Below are 16,527 nucleotides of genomic sequence, written 5' to 3'. Positions count from 1 at the left end.
GCAACAAACACACTGATGCAGAAACTACAGAACGCGAACCACCAAGAAAGAAAATCAACCTTCTACTGATGGCATCTGATTCAGATGATGAAAATGAACATGCGTTGGTCCGCTCTGCTTTGGATCGGTATCAAGCAGAACCCGTCATCAGCATGGATGCATATATTCTGGGATGGTGGTTGAAGCATGAATAGACATATGAATCTTTAGAGCATCTGGTACGTAAATACCTTGCGATGCCGGTTACAACGGTGCCATGTGAACACCTGTTCTCACTTTCAGGTGACATTGTAAACCAGACATGGGCAGCATTATCTCCTGAAAATTGTAACCAAACTTGTTTGTCTGAGCGATTGGCTGAAGTAGAACTGAGTGGACTTGTAGGTTCTAAAGTTTTACATTCTTTTATTTTTGAATGCAGTTATTTTTTGTACATAATTCTACATTTGTAAGTTCATTTCCATTATAAAGAGATTGCACTGCAGTACTTGTATTAGATGAATTGAAATATACTATTTCTTTTGTTTTTTACAGTGCAAATATTTGTAATAAAAATAAATATAAAGTGAACACTGTACACTTTGTATTCTGTGTTGTAATTGAAATTAATATATTTGAAAATGTAGAAAACATCCAAAATATTTAAATAAATGGTATTCTCTTATTAACAGTGCAATTAATCGCGATTAATTTTTTTAATCGTACGATTAATCGCGATTAATTTTTTAAATTGCTTGACAGCCCTAAAAAACCCAAGCCAAATCTACTCACAGTATGATTGCTAAGTTTTTTCTAAATGGAAGCAGAATGTAAAGGATGTAGTGTTATCTTAGTGCTCCAGTACTTTGGCTATTGCTTAGAGCTTCACATGGCTATACAGTATAAATGTTTAATCCTTTTAAAAATCCTGCTAAACTCTTGGAAAATATTTTGCGGCAGAATCCACAGGTTAATTTAGATACTGTGTAAAATGTTTCATTAGTATTAAATTTGTTGCCTTCCAGTTTTAATCAAGGGTTCCCTTGTTGTAGTGTAACAACTTGTTGTTTTTTTAAAACTGGAACTTGAAGTTTTAGATTTTCAGTGGTTTATACTGCTTTCCCCAAATCTGAATGTTCTAGCATATTTTAAAAAGGAAAATACTTTTGGGATTCGTGCCTTGTTTTCCTCTTAAAAACAACCAAAACCAAATCTTCTTTTTATACTTTTTCTGCTTCATTATTTGCATTAGAAGTTCAAGTCTTGGTTGCACTGTTTTTCCTAGAACTATCTTTAGGTTGCTGGAGACTAGTAGGTTTATGACATCACACATACCACATACCCAATAAGCAAAACCTGACTATTTGAGAGAGAAAGAGACTTACAGTGCCCATTTAAAGCATCTGATTTTTCCTTCTGATTTAACTCAGATGTCTAAACTGTTGGGAGGAATTTTTTTGTTGGATTCATCAGTCTGCTGCTTAAATTAAGGGTTAAGAGAGCTCCTATTCTATCTACTCCAGTTATATGTACCTCAGAGGAGCCGTGAAAGCAGAAGCTAGCATATCAGTCTTTCCCTATTGGTGGTCTTTACTCAGGATGGCCCCATCAACTTTAAATGAGACCAGTATTAGTAAAGTCAAATCTGTTGTCCCTGCTATGTTTTACAGGTGGCATCAGTAGCCCAATAGAAAAAATATTAATTTTAACAAGCCTTCCACCACTAGTAGATGGGATTGTTACAGATATTTAGTGCAGATTTGTGGTTTTAGATTTAATTTTTTCCCAATTTCTAATGACATGCAATGTTACAATTTCTGTTGAGACCAGATTATGCAGCAGAGTCTTTTTTCGTTTTCTCACTAAAACTGACCTATCCTCATGCAGTGGAAAGAGCGTTAGTGCCCTCCATCCGTTCTTTCTCAGCAATGATTGATATAGTAATTCAGGCATCATCCATAATCAGGATTCAGACAACTGCTGTCAAATAATACACAGCTTAATTAATAGCTCTAAAGCAGCTCTGTTGGTTGTTTGATTTCAGTTAATGTTTTCTTCCCCTTCTACAGATGCTCTGGCTAAAATTGTTCTCATCATGTGAATTTCCCTGACACTGGTAGCAGTACTAGGCTCATGAAGCATAGGCTGCTGACAGGTAGTAGTTCTTTCTTATTCTGAACTCTTTCCTATATAAAACCTTCTACCTGCTTTCACAGATGTCTTGCGCACAGTAGAAGTTATCTCCACCTTTCTTAAGTTGGGATGTAAATAACGTTTAAAAAAAGTAAACGTTTAAACTATTAATTTTTACTGGTTAAACATTTAACCGTTAGGCTTCACTGCCAGCCCTGCGTGCCCGGGGCTCTGCTGCCACCCCGTGCAGACCCCAGGGCGTGGGGCTGGCAGCCGGGACCCCAGGGGTGGGGCTGGGAGAGGAGTCCTGCAGCGGAGTTTAAATGTTAACTAGAATACTTTACCGATAAGACTGATGCTTATTGGTTAATCTGTTAACCAATTAACATCCCTAATCTGAAGTACATACGGCCACTTTGTGACTCTTGGTGTTACAGTAGTTGAAGCAATGTGTCTCTGTTGATATAAACTGGTTAAAGGCTTGATAGCAAAAGGAAAAGCATGATATCAAGAGTTAAATGAGAAAAGTATTTCATAGTCTGCCCTCTAATACAACCCTATGTTCTCAAAAGTCTGTGTGTTGTATGTGGCAAAATCAATTTTTGGTCAGCTCTAATTTTAATAGTAATCAAAACTCTTTTTCTGGTCTGCATACTTCTACCACAATGGTCCTGATCAGTGAATTATCAGCAAAGTATAAGGTACTCACTGTCACCCTAGCTTCCTAATGCTATTTCGTACCGCCATCGAGTTAGAGTGGGGCCACTGCTTTTCATTTGGGGAAAGCTGGTCACTGTAAAGCAGGCATAGTGAACGTTATGTCTGGTCTGTAATGCTGCTGCTCATTCCAAGTCTGCTTTTGGAGGAATGTCTGGTTTACCATGTCCCAGGATTTGGCTGCTCACTGCCTTTCCAGCTGTCATCAGCTGGGTGACAGTTTATTGCCATGTAATCTCATTTAAAATTCAAAGCTGTTGTAAAAAGTTGCCGCTGCTGGCAAGTCGGAGTCAACTATGAGGATACTGAATGAAGGAAGGTGAATTTTGGGATACCTTGCACTAAAGTTCCAGAATGCATCCCTCCTTGGAGGCCTCCATTTTGGAATGTATCTGAGCACATGAGCTCTGAGTAATATGCTGAGTGCTCTGGAGAGGTGCTTGAAGAGTCCCAGAATACATTAAGAAAAGCCCATTAATAAGTCATATTGCTGTGGGGATGAGGGATGAGCTGAACCATTGTAAGGATAAGAAAGCCAGTCAAAATTTCATGCAGCCTTTGCCTTTACAATAGCTTTGGTTAACGTAGATGCATCATCGAAGACTGTACACTGCAAAAACTACCCTGGTAGAAGTCATGTTGTGACGTGATTTGCTGTTGGCTTTATGGTAAAAACCACATTATTAAAGTGTTACAGTCCTGCTTTTTATAGTGCTGCACTGAATAGAGCTGATTAAAGCTCTTGGATGGAGGAGCAAGAGAAAAAGCCAGATCATCTCATTTTCTAATGTAAGAAAATTTGAAAACGGGGTGGGGTGGAAGCAGAGAAGCTATTATTTTGGCATGAAAATTCTTGTAGTTGGCACCAGTTTTCCAGGGGATGTTCATTGGATCTTTCCATCTAGATTGTGAAAAAACACCCCTCTGAATGACAGAAATTTTAACAATGAAAAGTGCCAGTGTGGACAGCACTTTGGCTATCGCCTCCTGGTGATAAAGAGCTGCTACACAGCCCACCTTACAATGGCATGGCTGCAGTGGCACAGCTGCGCTGTTGTAAGGTGGGCAGTGTGGACATACCTGAGATGCAAAACCTCCAGCAAATCAGACAGCTCTGTTAACATATTTTCCCCTCTCTACCTCATTCTGAATAAATTGCGGTGGCTGTCTGCTTCTAAGCAATGTCCTGTGAACTCCGGGGCAAGCTGAATCTAAATTCTGCTGCAAGATCTGCAGGACCGGTGGGGGGGACACAGACTGGAAATTAGATGACAACTTTAATAAAATTTTAAAATGCAAGTTTTTAAATACAGTCCGTATAAGAGCTCCTGTTATTTAGTGTATTAAATTCAGTTTGTTTTACACTGTTTGCACATCTTCCATTTTCACTATGCCAAAGCTTTTTTTATTAACACATAGCTGCATTGTAGGAGTTGTTTGGTGAAGCTGGATGTGTTGGCACCTGTAGGCATCAGAGGCAGTTTGGGATTGTGGGATAAGCATATTTGCTGGCTGTTTCTGCTAAAATAATTATCAGTGAATTGGGTTAGCCATATTGGAATTGTCATCTTCAGGTTTCAAAATAAACACCCCATAGAAGTTAATATGGGCTAATTCACACATCTTTTATCTGTTTTAGGTTCCCTGCTGACTCATGAAGACAACACTGCATTGATTTATCTTGATTCATGTTTTCTGTATATTTTGATCACAACCATAAATGGCTAAAAAATCATAAAATGAAAGTTGGAACTCTGGCAATAAGTCTATGCTAAGGGGTGGGTGGATTCCATAGCAAATTCTTCAGATGCAGAATATGCAAGGCCCTGCTTGTAGGTCCCGGTCACAGAGTTGCCACTGGACCAGGGACTATGGGAGCCTTCAGCTTGTCATCTTAGACTTCCATTTCAAACGTTTCATTAGGTATCCCCATGGCTCTGGTACAAAGTAATCATTACACTCTTGTTACTGAAGGGTGAACTAGGAGGCTGAAGAGAAGTAAAAGAGGAAAATAAGAGTTTTGAGGGTTGAAAGCAAGATGGCATTAGTGAAAAATACATTGAATTGAACTGCGAGCTCCTGGGGACAGAATTTTTTTCTAACTATGTAATGTGCAATAAGATGCTGATTGTGACGGGAGCCTCTGGGTGTTACTTCAATACAAATAATTTAACCAAAGTGGTAAGCATTTATAGGAAACTTAGTCTGAGGGGAATGCACACACACAGGGTTGTGGATCTATTAAGATGTTCACGTAGCAAACCTTGCATATATGTCTGAACTTATTGTAACCTTTACACTTTTCCCTATTCCCACCCTTTTTTGTTGCTTGCATTTGTCATGTCTATAAACATTGTAAGCTCTTCAAGGCAGGTATCGCCTCTTTTATATAAGGCTAACGATTTTTGCAATCTTTCTTGGTACTTGAGTAATTTTGTCTTTGTTTTAAACTTCAGATTTGGCTTGTATCTGCCGTAATCCATAGTGAAGACAATCATTTTAGCTTTGAGTGTGATAATTTGGTTAAGAAATAAAGAAGTTAAAAACCTTTTGAAGTGATTATGCAAATGTTCTGTTTACTTCATTTTCTTTAGTACATAATTTTAACTTTTAGCAACTTTTAATAAATTTAGCTTTTAACTTTAACGTTTTACAAAGCTATTCAAATGCATTACTGGCATTCATTTGTCTGGAATCAAGAACAGTGAAATAAAAGCTGTTGTTAGTCATTGGTCAGACTTTTACTTGAATGTCTCTGTGATCTTAAATTATCTGTTGTGTCTAGGGTTTACAGTGCAGGTGAATGTGTTGATTCATGGTTGAATCTGTTGAGACAGTCAACACCTCAGTTGGATCCATGACCTTTCTTAAAATGATACTGCTTTGTACATTCTAAGAAACTGATTTGTAATATAATGTGTATTATCCTTGCTTTAATGACATGATTCTTTGAATGCAACTTCTGCTAGAGTACACATTTCAAATGTGTGTTTCAGTATAATTTTTTCTTACATAAATAAGGTCATTCAGTGTTCACAATTCTTTGATGTGCCGTTAAGATTGAGAATTTATTTGCCAAAAAAATCAAAAGTTGGGGTTTCCACAGCATCATTAATTTGGCTCTGTTTCATTCCCTGAGTACCAAGGGTTACATTTAACATCGTAATTCTAATGCAAAATATTTGTGCAATACAGTAAAACCTCAGAGTTATGAACACCTTGGGAATGTAAGTTGTTCGTAACTCTGAAATGTTGTAACTCTGAACAAAATGTTATGATTTTTGTTTCAAAAGTTTCCAATTGAACATTCACTTAGTACAGCTTTGAAAATTTACTATGCAGAAGAAAAATGCTGCTTGTGACCATCTTAATTTAAATGAAACAAACACAGTAACAGTTTCCTTATCTTTTTAAACTTTCCCCATTTTTTTAGTAATTTATGTTTAGTATTATGTTTAGTAATTTATGTAGCTCACGAAAGCTTATGCTCTAATAAATTGGTTAGTCTCTAAGGTGCCACAAGTACTCCTTTTCTTTTTATGTTTAACACAGTACTGTACTGTATTTGTTTTTGTTTTGCTTTGTTTTTTTGGCGTGTGTCTCTGCTGTTGCCTGATTGCATACTTGCAGTACCAAATGAGGAGTGTGGTTGACTGGTCAGTTTGTAACTCTTAGGTTCTACTGTGTACTATGTTACTATCTGTGGGAGGACCATAATTTTTGAATTTCCTGACTCTTTTGCACTGACATTTCTAATTTGGTTGTTGCACCTTCTTTGGACAGCACTGTTCCATTCGGACACCAGTGTTTCTCCACTGTCAAGCAGTAGCAGATGACTGGTGTCTTGAAAGTTGGCTTTCCAATGCAGGAGAAATCAGTGATGCAGAGTCTGAGTATATTCTAAGTATAACACATGCACTAGTCCTGTAATAGTGATAGGCAACAGCATGTAGTGCAATCCCTTTTTTCAGGAATCTCTACCCAGCACCAGTGCCCAGTTCGTCCCCAGAGAGCAGCTCTGTCTCAAGAAATGAATAATTGGATACCAAGGCAGAGAAAAACTCTACTGCTATTCACACAGCTCCCTTTCCAAGGGCCTCTGCACAGAACCTTGCGTAATCAAGACTAACACTGCATGTCTTTTCAAGTCTGAACATTTTCTTACATACTAAGAAAAATAATTTGGATACTGTAATAGCACACCTGGTGATGCTTATTATAATGTAACACCTAGTGCAAATTCTTTTTGTATACGGTTACTCATCATGCAAAAACAGAGGAATTGGTGTTTTGCAGTGAGCAACAATGACTCAAACTGCACAGAATCTTAAAATTGTGGTTAATTGCAAGGAAAATTTGAAAATTGATACAAATAGCTCATGCTTTTTTAAGTAACATGCAAAAGATTTTCCAGCTATTACCACAAGTAAAGTGAGGTTCCAGTGGAAATGAAAGAGTATATGTGGTGTTTATGGCATGAACTCTTGATCTGTTTCCAAAGCAGTCCTCCCTCCACTAGAAAATAAAATCGGATCATATATTGGATCAGTTTGGAAATAATCAATGAAGAATCCATTAAGAGGAGTTAATTTTTTTCAGTGTTCACATTCCAGGCTATTATGAAGGCACCTAAGAGCTTGATTGATGCAATTTTGATTGCAGTTCTTCTCAGTCAGGAGCTACTGTTTTCTGTTGAGAGAAGGTTTAATACATGACCTTACAATTACCAAAACTACCACATACCACAACTTTAACTTTGGCTAGCTATGGCAGCTTTCCATCCCTCACTTTAACTGTCCTTCTGCACACAAATCTTTACTGGTTCAGCCAACTACCCACAACTATTAGTATTAGAGGAGAAAATAATCTGGTAAATCTACATGTGCAGGAGGGACAGAGGTTAAGGTTGCAGTATGAGATCTGCAGTATGCCATTGCTGTAATGTTAAGGTGCAATCTTTTGAGTGAGGGAGTAGAGAATATGTGAAAAGCCCAGCTCTGTTCCCAACAGCTACTGAGAAGAAGGAAGTTGCTGAGCTTTCTACCAGGGTTCTGTCCCTGGACCCTGCTTGGGGGCTCCATCTCTCCAGAGCCTCGGGAAGGAATAATAGCTGTCAGTTAAAGAAACTTCTTTATTTCTAACTGATGGAAGCAGGAAGCAACACACTATTTTGTGTTGCCTTTTATCCCAGATCTTCCCCAACCTTCTATAGGTCTTGTCTTGACTTGTGATAAACTCATTATACTTTTTGTCTGTGTAAATCTGAAACAGAACTCAAAACTGGGATCAGAAGAGCTTTTAAGTGACCGCTTTAGTTTCTGATACAGACATTAGCAGCATAGTGGTTTGGTTTGGTCTCTTCACTTACTTTTTCGTAATGCATTTTAATCTGTTAATTTTCTTTTGCTTGTTACCTGGTTAAGAAATTTTCAGAATGGAAGGAATTTTTAAAGTAAATAATTCAGTTTCCAGGTATAATCTGAGGAAAAAACCCTGCTTGCATTTGGTCAGTTTCATGCCCTTCTGTTAACTGTTTTTAAAACATGATATTTTTCAAGTTAATTCACAGTGTAGATAAGAGACTCTGTATATTTTTCCCCTTGGATATGCCTGGGCTCAAAGAATAAGGAGATTGTAAAAAAAAAATGTAGAGGGCACAAACCTATATTTTTCCTTTGAGAGGCACCTTTAAAAGCTGCATCTATACTGTATGTTGAACCATATTTGAACTTGGTTTAAATACAGCTCCAGATAACCTGGTTCCAAAAATTGGCCCCCAACCCTGAAGATTTACTGAGTGCTTCCCCTGTGAGGCTTTTGACTTTGAGTGTTGATGGTACTCAACAGATTCCAGTGTTTGGCCAACTGATATAAACAGGGAAAAAATGAAACCATTTTCAAAAAAGCATATTGTAGCCTAAGTCCTAGCTTGTTCTCAAGACTACGTTACTGCTTAGTCTTGAATGGTTTTCAAAATCACTGTTAGCTAAATTATGTTCTGTCCACATTGGGAGCAAAACCATGCTGTGTGAAATAGTTTTTAAAATTAGTTTTTACTAGCACTAAATCTTTAATGGTGGTTGTGCTTGGAAGAGTGTGGCAGGGATTGTTTGGAGTGCTAGTGACAAGTGGAATGAAGGAGGGAGAAAGAGTGACAAGAAAAGATAGTTTTCAAAGAGTGGGTGAAAGGAGAAAAATATAAAAGTGCATGTGTAACCTTTCTGGATAGTCAAGAGTGTCTGCTTTAACACTGCTGCTTCACCATTATTGGTTGATTAATTACTTGTAATCCTCCTGGTAGAAGTGAGGCTTTTGGTTGTGTCTAGTAATAGCTGTTTCCAGTATTTTCTTAAGATATGTAACTTAAGTCGACATACCTTAGATTGACTTACAGTGGTGTCTACACCACGCTATGTTGACGGGAAACGCTCCCCCATCAACATACCTTCCACCTCTCTGGGAGGCAGAGTACTGAAGTCAACAGGAGAGCGCTCTCCCATTGACCTATCGCGTCTTCACCAGACCAGCTAAATCGATGCCCACTGCATCAATTACAGCAGCACCAATTTAGCCTGTAGGGAAGACAAGCCCTGGCTGTCATGCTGGCTGCATGCCACTATTTAAGTTGTTTAGAGGTCTAAACAAATCCTCGAAGAAATTGTCAGCTTGAAATCTAGTCAGTTTGAAAAATGATTGTAAAATAGTTTCAGGTGCTACATCTGTCCCTGAGTTTCCCTGCCAATATTTGTCACAGAAACAGGGGATACTGATTTTCTGTACAATACATTGCAAGTGAAATTGACTTAAGACAAAGTTCTGTCAAATGCATGTAGTAAACTAACTGAAAAAATATACGTTTCTTTACTCTTTTTGTTATAATAGTATATTATGTGTTATTTGTAACAATAGTAAGTAAACATTTTTCAGATGGAAGTAAAATTTTTAAAAAGTTAATTGTGTTTCTCTAATAAAGAACATTGTGTTATAATATGGTAAATATCAGTTTCCCAAGAGTAATTTTACACCAAGAGGGAGTACTCTGATGTAAATATATTAAAACATATTTTCTTAATGTTGCCAATAATATCTCTGATTGAAATAATTTCTTATAACCCACAAGGGCTAGTAAAGTTGCAAATGCTCAGCACCTGTAAGGGTGCTCAGTAACGTGTGGCATTGGGCCCTAAAATGAAAACTATTAAATGAAATGGTATGAGTACTGATTCTATAGGGCTGTTTACTGAACTCTGAACTAACTTCAGATACTGTACTTCTTCTTAATATATGTCTGGAATTTTCTCACTTTAGACAGCCTGGTATCTGCTTCACAGGTTTCTAGCTCACAGTTTGCTATAGTCAATTAGGGATCGTTAACAAGCAGACTTATCATAGCTATTGGCCACCTTCTTGGAATTATATTTAATCGGTAATACTTGGTAGCTGAGGCCTTTGGTCACATTCATTTTTGTTCATATTGTTTTCTCTAGCACTCATAGTTCTAATTATTCATTTTGAAATCTAAACAGTAGATAATTAACAAAGTAAACTAATTGAATGTATACATCACCCTCTTGTGAGATTGTCAGTGATAGTTGTGGCTCTGGGCACATTATGTGTGTGTCTTCTGTTCACCGAACAAGAACAAGCTTGTTGCGCAAATGATGAAGTAATTATAGTTTTGGAGGCTAAAAACGTTCCTGACATGACCTTAAGCAATATGAGCCATGCTGCTTTTATAACTTTTGTTTGCTTGTTTATTTTTTATACTCTTGAAACACAAACCTTTGATTTTATTTATAATAGTTTTAAATCTCATGGCAATATTTTAAGATTACTTACTGTACTTGGTTATATTTTAAACTGTGATAAATTATTTCATTATTTCAATATTTCCTTGTCTTTTTGTAGGACCCCAGCTGAATGCACAGCTAGAAGGTTGGCTTTCTCAAGTACAATCTACAAAAAGACCTGCTAGAGCCATTATTGCACCGTAAGTTTCATATCTGTATTTTAACATTTGAGATATTAAGTCCTTTCTTCAGATCTTTCTTAAAGTGTTGTTTTCTGCCTAAGTAGTATGCTGACTGGGCTCCAATTATATTGGGATTCTCAAACTGGGTATCGTGACCCCTCAGTGGGTTGCAAGATGGTTACATGGGAGTTGTGAGCTGTCAGCTCCATGGGGCTGACAGCCCTTTGCCCCCATTAAATTAAATTCCCCCCCGTTTTTATTTTATAAAGTGATCTCACTCAGAGGCTTGCTGTGTGAAATGGATCACCAATACAAAAATTTTGAAAACCACTGAAAATACTCTGAATATCATGAAAACTGAGGCATAAAACCTGTGCACAGTATATGTGATTGATTATTAGTTTCTGTGGACAGATGAGATAATAAAAGCATTCCTTTTCCCAGAAAAAGGTTTGATCCTACAAGCCAGTTCAGAGGTGATGTAGTAGAGTGATAGTATAAAGATTGCAAACTCATCAGAAGAAGGGACTGTGATTCTTTCTTTGTCTGTATAGAACCAAGCACATAATTAGTACTATATTAATAATAATAATGGCTACCTAGATTCTGTAAACATCTTATGCTAATATGCATTTTGACTTGTGGATCAGTTCAGGTTTATCCTTTTTTGCTTCTATTTTTTTTCACTTTATAAGAATTTCAGTTTTAAATGTTTTTTAAATAATATTTGATTTGGGTTCTAGAAATATCTTTGTATGACTCTGCTTGGTGTGTCTGCATCTGAAAAATGCCTTCAGAATGATGAAGTAGAATTTGTACCAGACTTTCAAAAAAGTTACTCTTTGGGCTGTGAACAAGCTAGATACAGTTAAGCCCAAATGATAATTCTCTTCAAACATTTGAAATAGCAGGAAAAAGTGGCTTATTAATATTCCTCCTCATCCAAAAGAGCAGTGACACTGACTAATTCTAGACTTCTAGGTAATGCATGTTGTTGTCTTTTCAGTGATCAAAGAGGACCATGAACTAAATACCCCTGTACTTTTATTTAAATGTAATGCTTGGTGTATATTTATAACAATATCACAGAAGTTACAGTAAGAAACTGGACCCAAATCCTGCTAACATTATGGAAGACAGTGTGGTCAAGTGGACAAGTACTGGACTGAGAGTCAGGAAACCTGAGTTCTATTTCCAGCTCTGCTACTCGTTCTTTTTGTGACCTTGAGCAAATCATTCATTCATCAGTGTCTCTGCTTTCTTCCCTGTAAAATGAGACAGTGATGCCTACTTTCCTTGATAAAAATGGTTTGAGATCATTGAATGGAATAAGTAGTGTAGAGAGAAATTACAGACGAGGTAGTCAGATTTTTAAGGTCAGAAGGGATCATTGTGATCTACTCTGGTCTATGTAACAGGCCATCAGATTTCACCCAGTTGTCCTGCATTGAGCCCAACAATTTGAACTGCAGCGTATCTTTTACAAAGATAACCCCTCTTGATTTAAAGGATTTCCAACTCACTGTGTAAGCTTGTTTCAATGTGTAATTGCTTTCATTGGTAATTTCTTATTTCCAGTTGGAAGGTTTCTGTCTTCAACTTCTAGCCATTGGATTTTGTTATGCCTTTGCTGAATTAAAGACCCCTGTACTGTGTCAGATATCTTCTCTCTGCATAGATGCTTATTGACCACTTCTGTTGTAAGATTGATCTCCTCAAGTTTCTTGTTGAAAGGTGTGTTTTACAGACCACAAATCATTCCTGTAGTTCTTTTCTGAACCCTATCCAATTTTTCAACATTCTTTTCAAAGTGTGGACACTAGATCTAGACATAGGATTAAAAACAAATAGTCTAAATGACTGGAAACCTTTTGGTATATGATGGGTCCGGAAAACCAGGAAAGGGAAGGAGCATCTCTTCAGCCAGTGATGGCCACAGAGTGTGATAGGAAATGACAGGGTTCAACCCCACTCCTCTCATTTAATTTCCCAATAGTTGTAACCTTTACTGTGCTAGATTCCATGCATTTACCCCACATCCATTTGTTCTCTGGCAGATGTATTCCTTTCATTGCCAAGGTAGATCCCCTCTCTTCCTTTCCTACCTGCTTTCCATCACATATAGTAGCCCTTTAGTGCTAGAATATAGGTATTGCTTTCACCTTCTTCTTATTCATTACTCAGTGTTGCCACAAAGTTCTAATGATGTACAGCTGTATGGTGTGCAGCATATTGACAAACATGGAGAGCTAGGTGACCATGGATTTGTTATAGTATCTTAGATAAGTAATACATGTTAGTTAGTGCCAAGGGCTGCCTTTAGCAATGAGAGGTACAATGCCTATAAATAGGAGTAAATACAATATGTACAATATATCTGGGATGTCAGGTGCCGGTTAACCTTCAGTTTTGTGTTTTTATTTAGGTTTTTTGTCTTACAAAGATTTCCATTTCTTTTGCCATTTTCAAATAAGCTGTCAGTTTTGTTACTACTTTAAGTAGCCTTTCATAAGGAAAACAGTGGAACTTCTTCAAAAATAAATTATTAGAACATATTGTAACCAGCACATCCCACAGATACCTAATATTGCCTTTTAAAAGTGTCAGCCCTGGTTAATACTTGACAACTCTTATTTCACAAGTTGCTGTTTTGATCATTCTCTTAACAAGTTTTCTTTTTAGATTGCTAATATTAATATTCTGCTTGTTCTCAGTCTTAAACCTAAAAGTTAATTTTAAAAAATGTGTTTTGTAGCCATGCTGGATATACTTACTGTGGGTCATGTGCAGCCCATGCTTACAAACAAGTGGATCCAACTGTTACGTAAGTAGCACTAAAATATCTCCATTATATATATATAGATAGATAGATAGATATAAATATATATATATAGTGTGTATATAAAATGTGTATGTATATTTATATGCAAATTTTTTTTACAGTGGACGTTCTTTAACAGCATAGATTAAGCTGACTGGAGCTCTTCTGATTAAGTTCTGAAATGTTGACTTTTCCGTTGTGATTGATAGTACATTTTATAAAAAATTGTCATATTTCCTGGCTAAACTCTGCCATCTGGAAAGGTGTCAAAAACATATTTTCATTACTTTATGTCTTAGACCTTAGCATACTCCCTAACCTTTATTTTTCCCTCCTATAACCATAATGCATAGTTTAAAAATAAAAATATCAAATATTTAGTGTAATCCTGTTGGAGATGAAAATTTGTATTAGATTTTTTTCTGAACATTTGGGGAGAGGAAACTTATTTAAACTTGAAACTTTCTGGGTCTTGCCTCTTAAATTGAATGTACTCTTTCTGTCTGTATTTTGTAGTAATAACATTAGTTTGATATTTATTGTTTGTTGTTTATGATACCTCTCAGTTTCAAAGAGAGTCTGAGCTGTTTCTTTGGTTACAGTTACTTTTTTAAAGAACATGAAAGTAAGATCTAAATCCTGCAATAAACTCTGTTGATTCAGGGGTCTACCCCTATAGAGCTCATTTTGGGATTAGGGTCTATGTGTAGCAAGATTCTGTTAGCTCCAAATGGGCCCGATTCAATGGCATGCTTTGATTAGTACCTTACTTTTACATATTTCACATGCAGTCCTACTGATTTCAGTGGAAGTAAGGTGCTATTCTATGTGAGTAAAGATGGCAGAACTTGGCACAATATTTTTAAAGTACTGTGACTGTCTCTCCCGGTTTTATTACAGTGTAACTCCATTGAAACTGGACTTGACATAAAACTGGAGTAATTCAGTGGTAGCTCTTTATGTGAACTTGATCCAGCTCCCTTTCATAGTCAGTTGATGCACTCTCACTGGCCTCACTGGCAGTTAGACCTGTATGGTCATAGATTTTTAGGATCATTACAGTCTTCTAGTCCAGCAGTGCTCAAACTGTGGGTCGGGACCCCATTTTAATGGGGTCACCAGGGCTGGCGTTAGACTTACTGGGGCTGAGCCCCACTGCCTGGGGCTGAAGTCAAAGCCTGAGGGCTTCAGCCCTGGGCGGTGGGGCTCAGGTTACAGGCTCCTCCCTTCCCCCTCCCCCCGGCCTTGGGATGAAGCCCTTGGGCTTTGACTTTGACCCACTGGCCCGGGGCAGTGGGGCTTTGGCCTTCCCCACTCCTGAGGTCATGTAGTAATTTTTGTTGTCAGAATGGGGTCGCGGTGCAAAGAAGTTTGAGAATCCCTGTTCTAGTCTGATCTCCTGCATACCACAGGACATAGAATTTCACCAAGTAAATCCTGAATCAAGTCCATAACTTCTGGTTGAGATAGAAAATATCCTTTAGGAAGACATCCAGTCTTAAGTTCTCTGGTGTTCTATAAGTATAATTACACAAAAAAACTACATTAAAAGAACATTAAAAGGTGCAAAGTCAAGAACTCAGAAGGTAGAAGATGCCAGAATTAAGGTTGCCTGTACAACACAATTAGTGATCACCTCTGAAAGTTTGGTTAAGTGACATTGAACCTCTGTGGCAGAGGCAGGAATAGAATCCAGTTCTCCAGGACAGCATTTGGCTGCCTTAACAATGAGGCAGTCCTTTCCCTTCCTGCAATCAGTGGCCTCATTCACGACACACCTTCCAAAGCTGGCAGCTCCTTCACAGAGCCACAAGCACGGGCGTGTAACTGGTATGGTTCACAAACTCCCCTGCCCCTTTTGTGGCAAGAGGGAGACCCTGGTACACATTAGTGTCAGGTTGCAGCCCCTCTTCTAGCTCCTCCAGAATCTCTTATTGAGATGTACTTCTCCCCGCACCTCCCGATTTTGGCACACCCCATCTGTGACCCCACTATGTCATGAGACCTACTTGTGAACCTCCTCCTGGCGCTGGCCAAGATGACCATCCATCATGTGAGGAAGAGGAAGCTGGCTGGGTGAGGGGGTGCTCTGCAACTGTGGGGCCTACTTTTGTTTTCTTGTCCAATCACACCTCCAGGCAGAGTTTCTCTGGGTGACATCCACTCACTCCGGAGATGTTTTTGAAGAGTGATGGGTGCTGTCGGGCATTTTCTGCTCAGTGTCCCCTTCTTGTTCCCTGATTTTTACCCTATGACCTTCACTTACCTCTCTGTTTTTTCATTTGTTGTCCCCCGTATTCAGTTGTGGCCCAGGTCCACTGGTCCCTCCCCCCTGGCTAAGGACCTAGGTCTGGCATTTTCCCCAGACCTACAATAGGTACACACCTTCCAACTCCTGCAACAAATGATGCAGGAGTCCTACAGACAACAGCTTCCTTCACTATAGAATCGTGACTCGTCCCCAAAACAGGTCCAGCTTGTGCATAGAATGAGGTCCTGTGGAAAAAAATGGTATATGATCACTGAACTCAGTGGGAGCTATTAATTGTTTCAAATGTACTTGTTCTGAAAATGCACAGGCACAAAACTGGGCTGCAGTTGCCTGCCGAACCACAGGGCCAGTTACTCTAGTTTAAAAAATTAAAATCTGCATGTATTTTGCTAGTTGCAGCATATTTCAGAACTTCCTGCCATGTATTAACAATCAATTCTCATTTGAAGTATCTTCAGTGTTTGATTCAAACATGCATTTTGAAGCTAAATAATGATACTTTAAGATAATTAGTGTTAGAAATAATAAACCAGTTTCTTTTTTGTTTCCTCAGTGGTTTATCAGAAAAAAAGCAAACCATGTCCAAAAGTAGTAAAGTTATTCTGATTCTTTCTGATATATTTTGAGCAAAAT

At 38.0% G+C, this 16,527-nt stretch overlaps 1 protein-coding gene across 1 annotated transcript in view; it reads left to right on the top strand.

The window, feature by feature from the left end:
- The window catches only part of MEMO1 (mediator of cell motility 1), a 47,840-nt gene that overhangs the window by 15,008 nt on the left and 16,305 nt on the right, over positions 1-16,527 (top strand). Inside the window, exons 2-3 of the mRNA XM_073338318.2 lie at positions 10,738-10,819; positions 13,557-13,625. Of these exons, the coding sequence (XP_073194419.1) occupies positions 10,738-10,819; positions 13,557-13,625 (151 nt within the window). The remainder of the gene's footprint in view (positions 1-10,737; positions 10,820-13,556; positions 13,626-16,527) is intronic.

The sequence above is a fragment of the Lepidochelys kempii genome, chromosome 3, assembly GCF_965140285.1.
Source record: "Lepidochelys kempii isolate rLepKem1 chromosome 3, rLepKem1.hap1, whole genome shotgun sequence".
NCBI classification, from domain to species: domain Eukaryota; kingdom Metazoa; phylum Chordata; order Testudines; family Cheloniidae; genus Lepidochelys; species Lepidochelys kempii.
This window is presented reverse-complemented; position numbering and strand designations above follow the sequence as displayed.